Consider the following 19,836-nt stretch of genomic DNA (forward strand, 5'->3'; position numbering starts at 1 on the left):
GGTCACACTGAAAAATCTTTCATTTGTGAGCATCCTGCGGATCCTCTAATCATATCCGTTTATTGTATAATGTGTGATTAGTTTTCATCAAGTACTGTTTATGTTTAATTTTAAATAAAAATATTTAAAATAATTTCTGACCACATGATATACAATAAAACGACATAATTTGAAAATCTCTGTAATCTTCATTCAAAATTAGAATGCTCAGCGAGAGATAGTCAAAAGACTACACGTTGTTTATTCGGCCAAATTGTCTGTGAGTAGTACGTTTAGAATGGGATGGCAATAGGGCGATTCGGGTGGGCGATGAACGCTTTTAAATGACCGAAGTATTTTTGGAAAATATTTTTAAAAATTAATTATATTTTTAGGTAAACTTCAAGTAGATTTTAAAAAAGTGCTTTAAATGTTTTCTATAACATGTACATATTTGATCATTCTTCTGAAAAATATTAAATATGTTTTTGGAACCAAAACAATTTTATCAAAAGCGTTTTTCAACATTTTAAAACACTTCTAAATAAGTCTGCAAATCAATTACTGTAACTGTCGTGCCGTGTCCATTCGATATACGATGCTCTATTAAGCTTTATTAAAATATTATTCACATTTACTTACACATTTTGTGTGTATGAACACATTTTTTTAGAAAATGAGAAGGAGAGAGGGAGAGAGAGAGAGAACGTGTGGGGAGTAAGAGGTTTTTGTTTTTTTCTTAAATATTGGAGGTATTTTAATATCACCTGAGACTTCAATAAAAAAGTAAAATTTGGACATGTGAAATTATATTATTGCCCATCATTTTTTGTGTGTGATAGAAGACTAATTTATTTTTTTATTCTCTTTTAGTTGACAAAGAGGATTTTATTAATTAGTAGAGATATATGTATGTTATTATTATAAGCATAAAACATAATAAACACACCCATATACTATTATAGCAACATTAAATACTATAATAACTCTTTTTATTTTTGAACAAACAAAACTAAATGGTAGGGAGGGGAGTGGGTTGAACTTCACAGTAGACTAGCAATAATGTGATTCAAATTCGTTTTTGGCAAGCGAACCTAAAATTTCTTACTTACAAATGAAGAAGAATACAAGTAGAAACCAGTACTAAATGACGAATTCTGTGAAATTTAAAAAATAAAATAAAATAAAAAGTAGGAAAGGGACCTTGCCGACTCTAGACAGAGTGAGAGAAATCAGTCCCAACTGTCCGAATCCTGGACTGACCTCTTCCTTTTCGTTTGCTCCAAGCCTCCAACGAGACACTCTCTCGTCCTCCTGTTTCCCTCTCCTCTTTCACCACAAAAATCTCTCTCTCTCACTTCATTCCTATCATCTCATAAAACATCTCTCTCTCCCTCTCTCTCTCCCCCTCTCTCTCCCCAAGCTTTTCTTCAATGGCGACTATTAATGTTCCGGCGAGAATGTATGTCTTGAAACCTGGCAAGACTAAGGCCGCTGATCGATTAGCTTCCTCCAAGTGCCTGACTGGTTCCGTTGGGTTCGACTGCCGACCCAGAAGAAAATATGCCCACAACCATAACCACAAGAACCACAAGCAATTTTGTACTGTTAAATCAATTGGGATCACCCAGGACAGCAGCAGAGGCCATGTCAACGGTCCTCTTGGTGGCGTTGTAAGCTTTCTTTTTCTCGCTTCTGTTTTCCTTTTGTTCCAAGTATTTTTTTCCTTGCTTTTCCTAATATGGTTTTTTAACGGCTGTTGATTTTGTTGAAAGCGTTAATCCTTGTTGAGTAATTAAGGGACCTTACGCGTGCTTATAAAGAGTTGGGTACTCCCCCTTCCCAATAGGTTTTATGGTTGAACCGTAGCTTTCTTCCTGGTATTAGAGCAGGTTATCCACGTGTTGAGTGCAACGGCCCACCTGCTATGTTGTCTAGGATTAAACAACCGCACGCGCGAGGGGTGTGTTGAGAGTGTGAATCCCATGTTGTGGAATTAAAGGATGTTGCGTGTGCTTGGAAGGAGTTGTGTTACGCCCCTTTTTGTGAATTAGTTTTACGATGTAACCTCAATTTTGCCTCGGATTTTATGGGTAAACTGTGAAAACTTCAAAATTCGAGATCATGGATTTTTTAATTGGTAGGCAACTGAGCAGAAATCGATTCCTTTACTTCAACTAGACTTAAAATCACCTATAGCGATTACTTTTATAATGATATTGTTCTGTTTGGTTGCTGAGAAAGTTTAGGATAAATGACAATGCCTGTTCCTTTTAATTGGCTGAAAACAGCTTTTCGGGGAGTGTTATACAGCATACAATTTATGAAATACGCTAATTGGATAGTAATGCATTGGGTGCTTACATACTTTTTTCCAGCTTTGTTATCTTTTGTAGTGAAATTTGTGTGTGCCATGAGAGGGCAGTTAATTGTATCAACCATGAGTGTAATGAATCTACCTTGAAATGTGTTGTATTGTTTCAGGGGAATCTGGACTCAACTTTTGAACTTCAGTCTGATGAGTATGTTGTGGGCCAGCCGAAGGTATTTTCCGATGGTCAAAGAAAAACTAAGATAGTATGTACGATTGGTCCTTCGACAAGCTCACGTGAAATGATATGGAAACTGGCAGAAACTGGAATGAACGTCGCACGTTTGAATATGTCACATGGAGACCATGCATCTCATCAGAAAACCATTGATATTGTCAAAGAATACAATTCTCAATTTGAAGACAAGGTTGTAGCAATAATGCTGGACACCAAGGTATGCTGATCACAGTTTTCTTTCATTCTTTACCTGGTTATAGCCTATTTAACTTATAGCTAAGAGCACAGGTTTTTCCAATCGAGAATGGCTGCATTGGATGCTACAATCATTTCATATGCCGTGGATCAAAGTAGGATTTGGTTCATAATTTAAAAGTTCTTTTTTCCTTATATATGATTTTGTGTTTTTGTGAACTCAAATTTTCTGTTTTATGTAAACTTTGACCAAACCCTCTGTACAGGAGCTGGAGTTTTGTCTTTCTAATTTTAAACTTTCTTTAACTTTTACCTATGTGTTAATTTTGCATTCTCAAATATCTGCTGCACTACTTGTAAGAGAATAATGATATTTATCACATTGTATGCAATTTTTAGCGTCTTCTGTGTCAAGGGATTATTATCTCATTCTCATTCGTTCTTCTTTTCTTTTGATGCAAAACTTTTGAGGTTATAGTTGTTATATAGGTTTTCATTCTTCGTGCAGGGTCCTGAGGTTAGGAGTGGAGATGTACCACAGCCGATTCTACTTAAAGAAGGACAAGAGTTTAACTTCACAATTAAAAGGGGAGTTAGCACTGCAGACACTGTTAGCGTAAACTATGACGACTTTGTTAACGACGTGGAGGTTGGTGACATTATTCTAGTTGATGGTAAGCATGTTGTATCTCTTGGGTGATAAACTTGTCAATGATTTAATTTTTTTCGTTTTTCATCCCATGTGATATGGTCATGTAACTAAAGTTTCAGAAATATGGAAAATCAAGTTGTTCACTCTTTCGAGTTTATGAAAGAAATTTAGGGCCCTTGTTTATTCACGCAATTCCACTAAGATTTAAAATTCTGTAACTGGGATGTAATTATGCTATAGATTAATGTCTTGTTTAACTGCTGTGCATTATAACTTATTGCTTTGGTTAACTTTGATGGGAAATGCCATATTATAGACTAGACTTGTTTTATAATTAGCTGCTGTTGTTAACTTCAATTTGTTGGGATAGGAGATAGCAAAAAAGAACTTGCACTAATTCTGACTGCTCTAGATGCAATGGGAGTAATGTCATACTGAATCAAAGATACCTTATCTCAGGATTCGGTAGCGAACAAGTCAGTCCTTTGATATACATAGAGTCATGTTCTTTTACCAGGTATCTAGCATGTTATTTTCTTTGGAAAGAAGAAAGGAATCCACCTGATGAGTGATCTAGATTGACATGTTACTATGTGATAAGGAACATTTGTACACACACATACTTATAAATGGATTAGGAGCAAGAACACAAGGATGGTAGAAATGGACTTTACTATTTTCAAGAGTGTAGTGTGGATGTCCGCTCCTGAAATTGCCTCATTATATAAATAACAGCAAAGATTCCGAAGATGGACCCCTCTTTTGAAGAAATGAAAGGGATCACATGTGGGCCGACACCCCAATTTGTCCGATAATCTAAACTGTTCCTTGCGGGTCATCATTCAAAGATCACTTTTTCTTTAAATATCAGCCAAATTGGTAATGCGGATTATCACTTAGATAATGATTACTACAATGCTCTTGATAAATACTTAAATTGTAACGAGGTTAATCACATTGATAATGAGGATAATCACATGGCTAAGCGATTCCTGATTGGGCTGATTTTCGCAGGAGTGATTCATAATTGGAGACCTAAAATTTGACTGGTTCGGATCATTAGAGCAAATTACGGGGTAGGCCATCAATGTTGTATATTCCATTTCTTGCAAAGAGGGATCCCTCTTAAGAAGAAATGGGTCTCTATTTATCTCAGAGTGTTTTTTGACTCAGTAAATTCAACTAGTTGTAACTGTTACTTTAGCCTGTTGGTTAGGGTTTCTTGAATGGATTCTTAAAGCTCATTAACTATGTTTTAACAGAGCGTTTTTTCTCAAACCCCATCACCCCGCCCCTTTTCTCTATCTACTCATTTGTTTAAGGGACCTGATGATATATCATGTCATTGTGATAGGTGGAATGATGTCTTTAGCTGTAAAGTCAAAGACAAAAGATGTGGTTAAATGTGTGGTAGTTGATGGTGGAGAACTAAAATCAAGGCGCCATCTAAACGTGCGTGGAAAAAGTGCAACTCTGCCTTCAATAACAGGTATCTTCAGTGTTAATGGTATTTATACGATCACCATTTTCCATTTTGTGTTCACAATCCCAAGGAGGCACATAACTTCAGTTTAGTGTTCTGCTATATTGGTCCCTTCTACAGAAAAGGACTGGGAAGATATCAAGTTTGGAGTGGACAATGGAGTTGATTTCTATGCTGTATCATTTGTAAAAAATGCTGCAGTGGTACACGAGTTGAAAGATTATCTCAAAGGTAAATTTTTTAATTTCTTATCAGTTTATCCAATAACATTTTTTCCTTGTGGTCGTTTATAGTACCCTTCTAAACTGAATTTATGCACCCCTTCTGTAGGTTGCAATGCAGATATTCATGTTATTGTAAAAATAGAAAGCGCGGACTCTATACCAAATCTTCATTCAATAATTTCTGCATCTGATGGGGTTTGTATTTTTTCATAACATACCCTTAAATCTTTACCATCAGAAATGTTATTTATCTAGTTTTATTTTTTAATCGGTTGACTTTATAGGCGATGATTGCTCGTGGAGACCTTGGAGCTGAGCTGCCAATTGAGGAAGTTCCTCTGTTGCAGGTAATTTGATCACTGTTGTATTTTTCCACTTTCAATGTATCTTAGCTAGAGCATTGGGTGGAGAATTATGTGACTGGACTTTGAGTTACCTAGGTCGTATCTTGGGTGACAATTTATGTGCCTTGATCTCTTGGCATCAACTAATTGAAAGGGTCCAAAGAAAATTGGAGTGAAGGAAAAGGTTGCCTTTCAAGGGGCAGGCTTACCCTAATTCAGTTGGTGCTGAGTAAGAATGCCTACCTTTCATTCTCCATTTTTCTTGTGGTGATTAGGGTATCTAAGATCTTAGGAAAATGGACGAGGAATTTCCTTGTGGAGAGGGCACGAAGGATCATTTGACTGGCTGGAACTTAGTGCAGAAACATGGGGAGAAGGAATAACTGAATTATATTCTATCGAAGTGCATTTCTTAATTCTTACCCTCTTCGTATGAAAACCTTAATTCTCTAAATTAAATTTTACTGATTGATTCTGAACGTCATTCTGTAACTGAGTATTCTGTATCTTCACAGGAGGACATCATTAGAAGGTGTCGCAATGTGCAGAAACCAGTGATTGTAGCAACAAACATGCTGGAGAGCATGATTGATCATCCTACGCCGACCAGGGCAGAAGTCTCTGACATCGCAATTGCAGTAAGAGCAGGTGCTGATGCAATCATGCTTTCTGGAGAAACTGCCCATGGAAAGTAAGTCTTACTTGACATTTGGTGGTCTCAGTATATACTTCTGGATTCCATCAGGATAAAAATTCAAACTATTTAAGTGTAGTTATTGCGTCACTTTGATGGGGAAATTTCTCATCAGTGACTGATGTTATTTTTTAATTCAATCTTCGGATGACCAACAACGATTTTTATTGCCTTATCAAATTTGTGCAGATATCTATAATATCAATTGTCCCACTAATTTATTTATTGCATTTAGACATTATTTTATTGGAAAATTTTGTTTGCCCTGCCTGACTACCTTGTATTTCATTCCCGGTAAGATACAGTTAGTGCTTAATTGATTCAGTTTGTGTGCTGGTCCTGGTTGTAATTTGGTTATCTCATGCATCAGTTTGTCAGGGTTGTTTTCGGATTGTGAGCTTGTCATACCATTACATCAAAGATGAATTAGATTGGTTTAAATGTCTCTCTCCCCCCCTCCCCCTTCTCTTTTTTCCCTCCTTCCTCTTTAAGTTATAAACTGAGTATGTTTACCACGTGACCAATTCAATTGTTTCCATACGAAGGTTTGTAGTAGTGAGAGAGCAAGTAATCCTATATTTGGGTTAATTTTTTCACTTTAACAGGGGATTCTTATTTGAAAACCTTGGGTTATTCTGTTTATTTTGTTTTCCCTTGTGCATGGCTTAAGTTATTTGTTGGTTGATTCAAAAATGCAACCGGCTTGTATTTCAACCGCTTACATTATGTGGACTAATAGTGAAAGTGTTTTATAAATTCTGTGATTCCAAATCTAGGTATCCATTGAAGGCTGTCAAAGTTATGCATACTGTAGCATTAAGGACTGAGTCAAGCCTACCAATTAGCACTATTCCTCCAATACAACTGAGGACCTTTAAGGTATGCATTGAATTCTTTTTGGTCTGATATTTTTTGCATGTGTTTACAGAATTTCTTGGTGACGCGTTGATTGAATTTAAATTTTTTGCATATGCTGCGGTTAGCCTGATTTAATCTGATTATTTAGTGGATGCTTTTCACAGAAACATATGGGGGAAATGTTTGCTTTCCATTCCACAACTATAGCAAACAGTCTCAATACACCCATCATTGTTTTCACAAGGACAGGTTCCATGGCTGTGCTTTTAAGCCATTATCGTCCTTGCTCAACGATCTTTGCCTTCACAAACGAGTAAGCCCAGTATCCAAATAAGTTGTGGTACTCTCTTCGGGTCACATGTTGACGGCAAGCCTTTTCTAAAACAATTTTTACTTCAGTGTTGGTTTGTGCTTGTACTTTGGATGAAATAGATAGGAAATCCTTGTATAATCTAAAGTTGTTTTCTCCATCCATTCTTAAATTTGTGACACAATTTTGTGATTATCAGAGAGAGAATTAAGCAGAGATTGGTTCTTTATCACGGTGTCCGCCCCATATATATGCAGTTCTCAAATGATGCGGAGGAGACTTTCTCAAGAGCAATAAAGCTGCTAGTGGTTAGTGATTATTGGTGTTGCAATCTGCCTCTCCATTATCTGCTTCGATTGTCATTGTATATGATCAAAATGTATACATATGTTCATGCACAGGCAAAGGATCTTTTGAAAGAGGGACAGTTTGTAACTCTCGTCCAAAGCGGTGCACAACCAATCTGGCGTAAAGAGTCTTCTCACCATATCCAAGTTCGTAAAGTTGAAGGTTGATTTCGAACCTGTGAGGAATTTTCTTTTTATAGCTGCTAGTATTTGAATTGAAGTTTCAGTTCAACTAGTTGATAAATCTTGTGAAGTATCGTTCAGAGAATGGCTGAAGAAAGACTATCAACTTCGTGTCCTGTAAATTTTGGAATGAATCTCTATATATGGAAGAGCTATATCATTATGTATGACCGTGTTTAGTAAACCTATGCCAGATCAAGCTATGGTTTCTGTGATAGAGTTTCCTCTTTTTAGTGCTGTTTTCGGTATATGCTTTAATGTTTATTCGCCGTAGCTGTCTTCTAACAGGAAGAGAATTGTTTTGTATGAGAGTTATGCAGAGCCTTGTGCTAGTCTATCAAGTTCAAAGTGTCCCATGATATTAATTACAATAGGTTTCTCTACAAGCACATGTTGAATCTATGGCTAGCAGCAAAACAAACAAATGAGAATGAGGGGAGATCTGAGACCTAAACCAAAAGTTACCAACCAAACAAGCCTGGATTGAAAAAGGTACGGTGTTGGTGCAGCGCAGATGCGAAGAGAACGCCGACTATGTGCCAACCTCATTCTTCTTATTTAATATAAGTTGCTAGCATATGTTGTTAACATGTCTGCTTGATTTGAACTTATACATCAGACTTTCAAGTTTCCTTGATCATCATCTACTTCAAATCTTCCCTCCAACTTGATGTTCTTGTACCACTTGGCGCATGCAATGTAGACAATCAAATCTATTGATGTCAAGCCAGCTAAGAGGAAGTAAAACCTATCAAGGTGACCCCTGTTGAGGTTTCCGGGGATCCATCCGGGCATGTGATCCTCTGTCGAGAACTTCATGACCACGCTCACGAGAAAGGTGCTAAAGTAGTTACCGAGCGAGATGGATGTCATACACAGGGCGCTTCCGAAGCTCTTCAGTCCATCTGGTGTTTGTGCATTGAAGAACTCCAGTTGACCCACATACATGAAAACTTCTGAAGCTCCTATGCATGCATACTGAGGAATTTGCCAGAAGATGCTTAGGGAGCTTGAGCCGTCACAATGCGGGCATTCTTTATCGGCATACTTGAGTCTATAGCACTCAACGATTCCTGCTGAAAGCATTGCCAGGATTGCTATAACAAGGCCAACGCCCATTCGTTGAAGCTCGGTAAGCCCTTTAGCATCTGATTTCTTTATTCTGCCCACAAACGGGTCTATGATCCGTCGGTAAATGAAAATGAAAACTGCCACGCTGATGATGTCGAAGCTAGACATGCTCGCTGGTGGGATGCTGAAGTTTGGAATAGTAGTTTTCATGGCAGCTCCCTGCTCTACAAAGAGGGAAGCCATTTGTGTAAAAACCACTGAGTAGATAATTGTGCAGAGCCAAATTGGGAGTAATCTTAAAATGCATTTCACTTCTTCCACTTGTGAGATCGGGCAGAGACGCCACGGGCTGCGAATGCCCTGCTTCTGGTAGTCTAAATCTCTTGATGAGATATATGCAGCCCTGTCCAAGAACCTGCAGTTAATGTTTATGAAAATGAGTTAGCTCTGTATTTCAAGTCATAAAAATTATGGAAATTAGCGAAGTTAAGAGCGTAGAATGATTTAATGAGTTTAAGCCATACTCTTACTTGAATCCATGGGTGTAGAGGATCTTTCGGTTGCTAGTTGAAGACTCATTGTTACTCTCATCGTACAAGTCCTCTCCACCTTGTGGCATATGCGCCCTGCATTTCTTCACCGCAGCAACTAAGACTTGGCAAAACCTCCAGAGTGGGTTGCCATTTGGCTTGAAGTGCCTGTACCTAGCAGTCCCACCAAGGAACAAGACCAATGCTGCAAATGCCGACGCTGCGGATGCCCAGAACCCAATAGCCCAAACTCCTTCATCCTCAAAGAATCCTAATATGGTGTTGGAGAAAAGGGAACCGAGGTTCATAGCCAGGTAGAAGTAGCTGAAAAACGCCACCTTCGCAAGCCCTTCCTTGCTGTGCTCTTCATCGTACTGATCAGCTCCAAATGTTGCAATGTTTGGTTGGTACCCACCATATCCTAGGGCAATTAGGTAGATAGAGAGGTAGAACAGCCAAATTTTCCAGCTCGAATGAGATCCACATGGATTTGCTTTGCTGCCACAACCTTTAGGGTTCAGCAAGAAGAGCTGCGAGGACAGCGACAACGATACCAGACCCTGTTGTCAAATGCACGCAAGCGTCATAAACATCGCATGGAAAATAAAAGTAAAGTAATACACAAGGTAATGCGCTTAGTCGCAAATTCAAAACAGAAGCAACGACAACAACAAAACCTTATCCCACTAGGTGGGGTCGATTGATACTTACGATGACAAAGATGAGTTGAAAGATGGAACAAGTTTTGTATCTTCCCCAATACGAATCACTGAGGAAAGCACCAACAAGAGAGAAGATGTAAACTGTTCCGGTCCATTTGCTCACGTTGTTAGCAGCCGTCGCATTGTCTTGTTGCAACACCCTCGTTAAGTATAAGACCAAGTTCACCCCGACTCCGAAGAATGCTAGGGTAGCCAGACCTTGATTCACTGGTTTTTCATTGAACAATACATTTAAAGAAAAGGTTCAGAAGGTTATTCAAAAATATACAACGACTTGTGTCTAAATTATTTATGCCAACCATCTTTGGTTACATGAATTCTTATATAAGTGTGCTTCCATGTATCAGTTTTCTTGTATTTCGATGAAATGAAACACAGTTTTTCATAGTTTTACAAGGCGAAACCAAAAGGCAATACTCATGCATGACGGTATGGGTTCATACCTTGTCGGTGGCTAATCTAACATTCTAACAAAATCTATTGACCAAAAAGAAAAAAGAAAAAAAGAAAAAAACATAGATTCCAAAGGGCATCACTTTCAGGCTTTAGGTGATCAGAGAAATCGCTTTCCGAGTTGCTGACACAAAGCAGTCAAGACACAAGGATTTTAGGAAATTTGGAAACGAGAAATCTCTCCGAAAACGTTTCGAGAACAAAATCGAAACCCGTATATGGCTAGAATTGATGAAAAGCATGTTCGACAAGTCTCAATTATTAATAATTGGTCCGTCTTCAGTTTCAATCACAGTTAACCGAAATCAGACTCTTCCTTGCTCCTACCAGAAGATCGGCCGGTCGTTAATAAGCATCAGTCATCATACATGTGCACTCAAACTATATATTTAGCTACTTGACAAGCACAGCAAAGACAGCCACATACAGAGGCTCTCTTTAAAAGAGTGATAGAAAGTGCCATAAGAAAATGCTTAAGTCATAAAGCGTGCACATATAGATGATTAGGTTCATGTGCAACAGTGAAATTAATGGATGTGTGGCCTGTAACCATTTCACTACCTAATAGTCTTGCTTTCAATCCTTTGTATATACATACACATATATACACATACATATTATATTATATTATATATACCTATAATATTTTAAAAGAAAAGTTGATTGGTTTTTTCCTTTTAACACCAAAAAGAAGAAAAGCTTTAGGGCGTGACCAAGTTATTTGATTTACAATCATGCTTTGAAATATTGTATAAGGACCTAATTTTACACAACTATAGTAGTATGGTGCAAAGTAATGATAATATTTAATACAACTAAATTCGACAAAATTAAGTGACAAGCCTTTGTGTTTATAACGTGTTTGTGTCATAAAAGTTTCTTTTATTTATGATACAGACATGCATACAATATATGATATCATATACGTATGAAGATATTTGATTAATTTAGAAGAAATAAAAACGATATCAATGAGATGACACAAATGCTATTTTTGTACCTTCAATCATGTACCTTTATTCATTTTCTTTGTTTTTGTTTTTTTTTGTCTGATATTAAAAATTAAAAGTATCAACACAAAGTAAAAATGATAATAAATAAAACTGAGAGATGAACCAAGACATATTAATAGGGATCATTTGAAGTTTGGGTTCTAGCTCCTTCCAAAATTTTAATAAAGATTCTGTAACGTAAATTTTCAAGAAAGACACGTGTCGGTAATCCATGTAATGCAAGATTAAGACAGTTATTACGTCTGGCACGCATTACTTTGAATGCATGTTTTCCTCACCTTCACTCCCTCTTCTCAGTTCTCGTCATGTCGTCTACCTAGTTCTTCAGTTCTGAGTCACTTCAATTAAAGTAGAACTGAAGGCTAAATAATAAGATGTCTTATGTCTCTTTGCATGAAAATATTCACCGACGACACATAAGATTTCGGTGTAATAAAATCATGTTATATATGTGCAACGAAAGTTGCACATAACATTATATTATTTAATTGACACGCCGTGGACCTGTTTCTAAATAATGTTTCTCCTCTCACTTCAGCTATCAATGTCTATCTTTGAAATGGTGATGAGCTGGCTATAGCCCAGCATGCAGCAACTCTCCTGCAACACTTGGTTTGGTTTTCAGTGCCAAATGTTGCAATTTCCTTCCACTTATATTGTCCTTTTCCCTTTCACCTTATTTATTGAGAATCACACCTCTCTTCTTCAACTCCTTATCTATAAACAAGTATTCATTTCAGCAGAAAAACCCTATCTATCCAATTTGTTTCAAAAATTCTTGGAAAAAAAAAAAAAAGCCACCCAAAAGTAAAGGACCTTGAGACTGACCAATTTAACAATCATATAATATAAACAAAAAAGAAAAAAGAAGTGTGCTTACTACATACAAAAAACCAGAAAAGAAAAATCGACTAAGTAATTTATCTTGTTTGTTTTGAATATTATTTTTTCTTGAATGTTTGTTAAAACTTATTTCAAAAGGTTTGGTGATATGGAGCTTACAAAGTATAATGATTCCAGCAACCCATTTTCCAGATTTTGCTCTGATTGCAGGGCGGCCATGCATATCAACCGTACCATCAAGAGTACATGCATCTTGATCTTCTTTGAACTGAACCTGAAAAAGAAAAGGGAAATGTTAATAAACAAATAAACAAACATAGTTACTAGTTTTACACTTATTTTTCACACAACAATCTTGCTATACTCCAAGAATGCATGTTGTCTAATATTTCTTGAGGAGCAAAAAGAAAGTGGTGCTTGCTCCGATAATTTAACATCATATAAGAAGAAAAATTATGAAAAATGAAGCTTGTGAAGGAGAGAGAGAGAGAGAGAGAGAGAGAGAGAGAGAGAGAGAGAGAGAGCATTGTTAATTTCTAATATGTGCTCACCTCCTTGCAGACCTCTAAGCAAGCCATTGGTTTTTCTTAAAGAGCGAATTGAGGGAATGGCGTGCAGAGGATGAGACAGGGGAGAGGAAGGTGGTGGTGAGTGACAGTTTGCTAAATGAGAGAATTAGAACTTGGACAAACAAAGAGGGGGGAGGAGTTATTATATAAAGAAAGGGAGGGGAGAATAAACGGCGGAGATTTAAAAGAAGAAAAAGTGGGGCCACCCATATGACCAAATAATGATCCAATATTGTGTACGTGCAATTTGTCTGGCTGAGTATTGAAGTTAAGAAACAAACCTGACTTAAGCTAGTTCATTAAAGTAGTTTGTTTGAATTGAGTAGTGAAGTTAAGAAATAAATATGGGTTAACTCAGTTGTTAATTAAAGTAGTACGACAATCTATTTGAATTGAGTAGTGAAGTTCAGAAATATATATAGATTAACAGATTAAGTCAATTAATCAAAATAGCTTGTTCGTGTATGTGAACTCAAATTTGAATAACCTTAATGACATATCAGAGTAGTTTAGACCAACGCCTTATAAAAATAAATAAAAGAAAAAAAATTAGGTTCTCATCCCTATTTTTCCAACTCCATTGATTAAAACCTTCTTCCTTTTCAATTTTTGATTAAGGTTCTTAGATTTTAATAAATGCCATTAATTATTTCAATAGTAAAATATTTTTTATTTCTAAATATATTCATTTAGTGTTAGAAATATTACATTTAGTATATTTATATTTATGGCTAAATTTTTTATAATATATTTTTATTTTTAGTTTGTACCCATTTTTAATTTGCAACCTTTTTTTTTTAATTTGTACCAATTTTCTTTTTAGTTTTAATTTGTATCCATATATTAATTCATTTTTGTGCCCATATTTTTTATACTTTTATTTGTTTTTGTACCTATATTTTTAAATTTATTTGTACCCATTTTTAATTTTTATAAATGTATTTATATGTATTTATTTTATGTTTTAAAATATCAATAGTTATTTTTTAAAATAAGTTAATAATTATGTGGGTACATTAATTTTTTTTTTTGCTATAATTTTTGTGAAGAACAATATTACTCTAAAATTGATTTTTAAGTATTTATTATATTTTAAAAATATTATTTGAATTTGTCTAAATTTCCTAATTTTGGGGACTTTTTAGGGACACTAAATGCATAAATGCATGAGTCAAATCTCTTAAATGATGCTAAGGATTTCGATCAAAATATTTAAAAAAAAACAAGGTTTTAGTCTAACAATTAGGTTGATTAGGGCCGGAACCAAAATGACCAAAAATAAAACGAGTAGTAGAAAAGTAAGACAAAAAAAGAAAAGAAAAAAGAGTATGCACTAACACCTTAATGACATATTTAAGGATCGCACAAACTGTGAGATGGGAAAACGAAACTGGGAAGGTTTTAATTAGGGTAGGCTTTTGTTATTTTTTTTTATCAAGAAATAGTTTTGCATTTCTCTAGAATATAGAGTCTTCTGAATAAATATTGACTCCTTGTTTTGTAACGTATTCCCGATTTGGTGATAGCTACCCAATGCTTTTCCATTTTTCCTGGAAAATTTTCATATATCATGTGATTATCTCCATACACTAACCATACTTTTCCTTTAATTGTTGGTACATATTGCATATATCAAGTGGCTCATTTGGACTTAATCCGACCGTTCTCTGTTAAGTGAATTTAACTTGTCAATAAGCTCGGAATATTCTTCAAGTTAAAAATATCTTCAGTTAGCTCAAGCAGTAAGAAATGATCAGCTAGCAAGGACTGGGTTAGCCCAAGAGGAAGAAAGGATGAGATAACAAGTCAGACTAAGATAAGTTGCTTGTGTTCGACATAAAAAAAAAAGAAAAAAGATAAGTTGCATGTGGTCTAAATTATTGTAATAGTTTCGAACACTCTCCCTCTTCATAATAATAATAAAATTAAAAAAAAAAAAAGGTAAGCTAAGTTCGGAGTTTGCTTTCTCTTATATAACCAAAACAATCTTCTATTTAAAGCATGTATTATTAAGTCTATCAGTTGTAAGTGATAAGAAAAATAAAAATCCGTTTTGTTGTTTTGATACCAAACATAAGAAAATGTGTATTCGATTTGCATCAAATATTTTTTACTTTGCTGCTCAATTATTAGAGAGGATAAGATTCCTTAGTTATATTATGGTTCACATTTTAATTACACAAGATCAGTTCACATTCTATACTTCAAGGGAAATGGTGGGATTTTGAATATCTATCTTTTAAGTGGAAGTTTGATTATCTACAACTAATAATGCACATTAATTTGCACTTTATGCCTCTAGTTGCTAAGTCATTCTCTAACATGTACATGATAATATGCTCTTTATACATATATTTTTATAATTTTAATGCGTAAGGCGGCTGCTAATCAAGAGGCATTTTGTATAAACATATTCTACAATAAATGAGAGATTTGTGCTTAATGTTTCAGTGAATAGAATTATACTTACGGCAGCTAATATATGCTTCCTATTATATCACATTTGGTTTTTAGGGAGGTGTCCTTAGTTCTTATGAATCATACAAGTTTCTTCAAAAATCAAGAATAGTATTTAATTATGATGCTCTTTGAAAACAAGACCAAAACGATTATTATGCTTGAAGTACTTCAATTGGTGTATACAGTCAAGAATATAGAATCATTTTGAATGAGCATCTCCATAATTATATGTTCCTTATTTTTTTTGGTTAAATGTGTTTGCATATAAGCGATATTCTACACTAATATGCACCTAAGAGGGAGGGAGGGAGGGAGGGAGGGAGAGGGGGTGGAATTTTAACCTGAAATTAATACACAGTGGGTTTAAGAGAAACTTTACCGCTTGCTTAGATCAAATTTTAACTAAAAATTTGTTTTAGGAGCACCCCTTAAGATTCTTTCTCCAACAATGCTCTCTAATTTAGAGAATCATAATTAGTATGAACTAAAAGAATTTAGCTCGTGCATGTTTTACTATACATGAATTATGAAGTAGGAAACTTTCTTTAATCACTTAATTAGTGACAGCTCGTGACTTTAATAATGCAAATAATTAGGCAAAAATCTTACTGGATGAGGAGACAACTGCCTTGCACAGAATAAGGATCTCCCAATAGTTAAGGATGACCTAATTATTCGAATTATGTTGGCTTTCTTTCCTATGAAACAATGCCTTACGTAGGAATAGCATTTCAGAATTTGGTTATTGTCAATATCTAATTCTCATAAAACTCGCTATTTTCAACTGAGTTTGTGATATAAAAAAAGTGTACTCTATTTCAGGGGTGAAAAATATTCTCAACTTTTAAGTACTAGTTGTAAAATTTCCTAGTTTATATGTGATTGTGTAAATCTTAGATTAGATTTGATTCTAGTTATCCTTTCCTATTACAACTTGTATTCCTTGGGGATGGAGGATTTCTTCTCCCCTTTATTACTATAAATAAAGACACTATGTAGGAGGGATAACAACAACACACATTCCCCTACAATTCTACTAACACATCTCTCTCAATCTCTCTCCTTGCCGCCGGCCCCCTTTCCCTTGTTAGATAAAATAGCTACAACACGTTATCAGTACGCTCCTACCGTTGCGCATAGGAATTTGACGAGGAAATTTTCTACATCAAACCAGTTCATCCATATCATCATGCAATCAAGTTCTTCCAAAACAATAGTTTTTATCTTGATATTTTTGCAGCCCTGATAGATGAACATTCACCATAATGCATGACCCAATTTTACGTTTTTCGAATTTTAGATTCTATACAAATTGTGTATACATTATATTCATAATTGTTGAATTATGTGAATTTGATATTTTCCATGAATTACATCAAATATATGTACATGCATTAAACTATCAAATTGAATTGCATTGAATTGAAAAAAAAAAGAAAAAAAGAAAAAAAAATTGAAATCGGGAATACCAGGGTTCTTCGAACCCCTAACCTTGAATAGTGCATGCCGCCAGCACCAGGCCAGCAGCCTGCGACTGCTTGGCGTGCCCAGCCCAACATCGAAACCCAGGCCAAGCCTTGAACTGAAACAGTGCGTTTGATGCACCACTATTCCGACCCACGGCCTGAAGCCCAGGTTCTCCCTGTTGATTTTTTCGACAAAACATGATCGACATTCGTGAAATTTGGAAGAAAGTTATCATTTTTACCAACGATTTCTCGAAGTTCTAGAAGAATTTCATGAGTTTTCATTCGAATTTGATTGAATTCCTTCAGTTTTCTCTCCCCCGACGTTGATATCTCACCTCCGTTGACAAAAACTTGGTTCTCCGTTGAACCATGGCTTTCACCGACCATAGACCTGAAGCGGCGTCGTTGACCTTGTTCTGGCAAATCTCCATACCCAGTGCCTCTGGGTTGGCCTGAAGGTCCAAACCCAAGCCTTCATGGACCTAGGTTTTCCATACGGTTCATTCACACAACACCCACATCATTGGGCTTGCTTGTGCCGTGCGTTTCGATCCACATCACCAACATGTTGGGCTTTGGTGATGATCTAGCCCAAGACTTTGTCGAGCCCATCATGGGTTCCTACTATCTCTCCTATGCACTGCATCGCAGCCAATCCATGCCATTCATAGGCTTTTTTCCTTTAGGCTTGCGAATGCAACCAGCTGCTTTTATGATGCTAGGTTCGTATGGCTACTCGGCCTGAGACCAAACCCACCCAATTTTGGGCTTGGGATGCACGACATCCATTTATTTAGCCCACTTGTGGGCTTAGGCCTTATTTTAGGCCCCGAGTTTAATTGCCTAATTATTTTTGGGCCCAATGAGTTTTATATTTTTTTCACCCACACTTTAAATTTGGCCCGAAGTCCAAATAATTCATTTAATTATAATTATAGACCTAAAGTTCTATTTGCATATTTTCCTGTTGCATATTTGTGACATCCCACATCGCCCTGGGGAGTGGATCATGTAAGCCTTATATGTACATGCCCATCTCTTCCTATCACGAGGCATTTTGGGAGCTCATTGGCTTCGGGTTCCATTGGAACTCCGAAGTTCGTGCGAGTTCATGCGAGAGCAATTCCATGATGGGTGACCTACTGGGAATTTCTCGTGTGAGTTCCCAGAAACAAAACCGTGAGGGCGTGGTCGGGGCCCAAAGCGGACAATATCGTGCTACGGTAGAGTCGAGCCTGGGATGTGGTGGGGGCCCGGGATGTGGTGTGATAATATTTATGTATATATTTGCGTTTGCCTGCACGAACATATGAACCTAAAGTTCATAATTATTTCGAAACCTGAAGTTTCTTAAAACATGCCTTGTTTGAAAACCTGAAGTTTTCCTTAAAAACATCACCTATGAAAACCCGAAGTTTTTCATGCAAATTTAAACCAATACAAGTCTATTAGAACCTGAATGTTTTTTCCTATGTGAATGGATTGATTTTTTAAACCAATACAAGTCTATTAGAACCTGAATGTTTTTTCCTATGTGAATGGATTGATTTTTCTCCATTACACTAACCACATATTGTCCATCTATTTTGTGATAGGAACATGTCGAATCTGAACAAACTCGACTTCACCGTTTTGGAGGTCTCTGGAATGAACTACCTCAAGTGGGTACAAGATGAGAAGCTCCACCTCACTGCAAAGAACTTGCGTCTCACCATTGAAGATGAGACAAACAACTTGGTTGGCGAAGTTAAAAAAGCCACTGCTCTGATCTTCATCCGAAGACATATTCATGATGCCCTACAAACTGAGTACCTTGCTGAGGAGGATCCACGTGCATTATGGGTTGCTTTGGCTAATCGCTTTGATCACTAAAAGGACATATTCTTGCCTGAAGCAAGACATGACTAGCATTAATTACGCTTCCAAGACTTTTAAGTCTATGAATGAATATAATTATGAAGTTTGTCGAATTCGATCACTTCTCAAGTTTTGTAACGAAACTTTGATCGAAGAGGATCTCTTGGAGAAAACCTATTTAACATTCTCTGCTACTAATATTGTCATGCAGTAACAACATAGAGCTCAGAAGTTCACCAAGTTTTCAGATTTGATCTTTGTTTTACTTCTCGTTGAAAAGCAGAACCAGCTGTTGATGAAGAATCATCAAGCTCGACTTATTGGGGTGACTACTGTGCCTGAAGCACACTATAGCATAAAACAACCCCCGAAATGCCAAAAGAGGCGTGGCAAGGATGGCCAGAAGCCACCCCGTCAAGGTCAATAGAGCCAAGGCCTATCTAAGGGAGGAAACAAATCCCAGAAGTGCCTAAACCTCGCAACTAAGGCACTGAACTTCAAGAATAAGGATAAAACACTTGAAACCATGGATGCAAATATGTGCTAACATTGTGGTTCAAAGGACCATTGGTCCCGTGTTTGCCGAGCTCCCCAGAAGGTTGTAGTTGAATATCATTCTCGTCGTCAGAAGTTTGAATTAAACCTTTTGCAAGTGGATGAACTGGAAAGTACAAATATGAAGGTTTCTGACTTTCAGGAGGATACCACCCTTCTGGAAGATTAGACATAAACTATTTTTTTTAGTTGAAATAAGACACTGGGGCTAAATTCCACAGTAGTGGCCGAACCCCTTGTTTTTTGGTTAAATTTCGAACAATTTTCCTTTATGTTTGGATTCTTTGTTGGTGATTTGTTTTTGGATATTAAGTTTTACTTAATTACCATCCTTGAATACTTAAATTATTTTGAATGGATATTTGTTTTAAAGAACTTTTATGCATGTGACCGTTTCAAATTAATTTTTCATTCTAGGTATGACTAGTGGGGAAGTTAGTTGTTTAGTAGATAGTGCAACCATGCACACCGTTTTG

General features: G+C 36.3%; 2 protein-coding genes across 2 annotated transcripts; one reads left to right on the forward strand and one right to left on the reverse strand.

Moving 5' to 3' along the window:
• The first annotated feature begins 1,213 nt into the window (after positions 1–1,213).
• Positions 1,214–7,985, forward strand: LOC126626469 (pyruvate kinase isozyme G, chloroplastic). Its single transcript, XM_050295791.1, has 12 exons — positions 1,214–1,652; positions 2,464–2,745; positions 3,232–3,397; positions 4,730–4,864; positions 4,979–5,089; positions 5,189–5,277; positions 5,367–5,429; positions 5,942–6,117; positions 6,897–6,999; positions 7,143–7,291; positions 7,488–7,596; positions 7,690–7,985. Exons 1-12 carry the CDS (start codon positions 1,413–1,415, stop codon positions 7,801–7,803), a joined length of 1,737 nt encoding a protein of 578 aa, XP_050151748.1. The 5' UTR covers positions 1,214–1,412; the 3' UTR covers positions 7,804–7,985.
• A 170-nt stretch (positions 7,986–8,155) lies between these two features.
• Positions 8,156–13,143, reverse strand: LOC126626468 (protein NRT1/ PTR FAMILY 7.3). The gene is made up of 5 exons (XM_050295790.1): positions 13,002–13,143; positions 12,610–12,724; positions 10,131–10,348; positions 9,420–9,979; positions 8,156–9,304 (listed from the first exon to the last, which is right to left on the reverse strand). Exons 1-5 carry the CDS (start codon positions 13,026–13,028, stop codon positions 8,434–8,436), a joined length of 1,791 nt encoding a protein of 596 aa, XP_050151747.1. The 5' UTR covers positions 13,029–13,143; the 3' UTR covers positions 8,156–8,433.
• Between the last annotated feature and the right edge of the window lie 6,693 nt (positions 13,144–19,836).

Source organism: Malus sylvestris, chromosome 6, assembly GCF_916048215.2.
Source record: "Malus sylvestris chromosome 6, drMalSylv7.2, whole genome shotgun sequence".
In the NCBI taxonomy this organism is placed as follows: Eukaryota; Viridiplantae; Streptophyta; class Magnoliopsida; order Rosales; family Rosaceae; genus Malus; species Malus sylvestris.

Bases quoted from the DNA above. Each gene is read 5' to 3' on its own strand.
- LOC126626468 (XM_050295790.1), bottom strand. From the start codon at position 13,028: ATGGCTTGCTTAGAGGTCTGCAAGGAG. The intron at 12,725-13,001 runs GTGAGCACATAT...TTTCTTTTTCAG, and splicing joins GCTTAGAGGTCTGCAAGGAG to GTTCAGTTCAAAGAAGATCA. The intron at 9,305-9,419 runs GTAAGAGTATGG...CATTAACTGCAG, and splicing joins CTCTACACCCATGGATTCAA to GTTCTTGGACAGGGCTGCAT.
- LOC126626469 (XM_050295791.1), top strand. From the start codon at position 1,413: ATGGCGACTATTAATGTTCCGGCGAGAATGTATGTCTTGAAACCTGGC. The intron at 5,090-5,188 runs GTAAATTTTTTA...CCCCTTCTGTAG, and splicing joins GTTGAAAGATTATCTCAAAG to GTTGCAATGCAGATATTCAT. The intron at 5,278-5,366 runs GTTTGTATTTTT...TTGACTTTATAG, and splicing joins TAATTTCTGCATCTGATGGG to GCGATGATTGCTCGTGGAGA.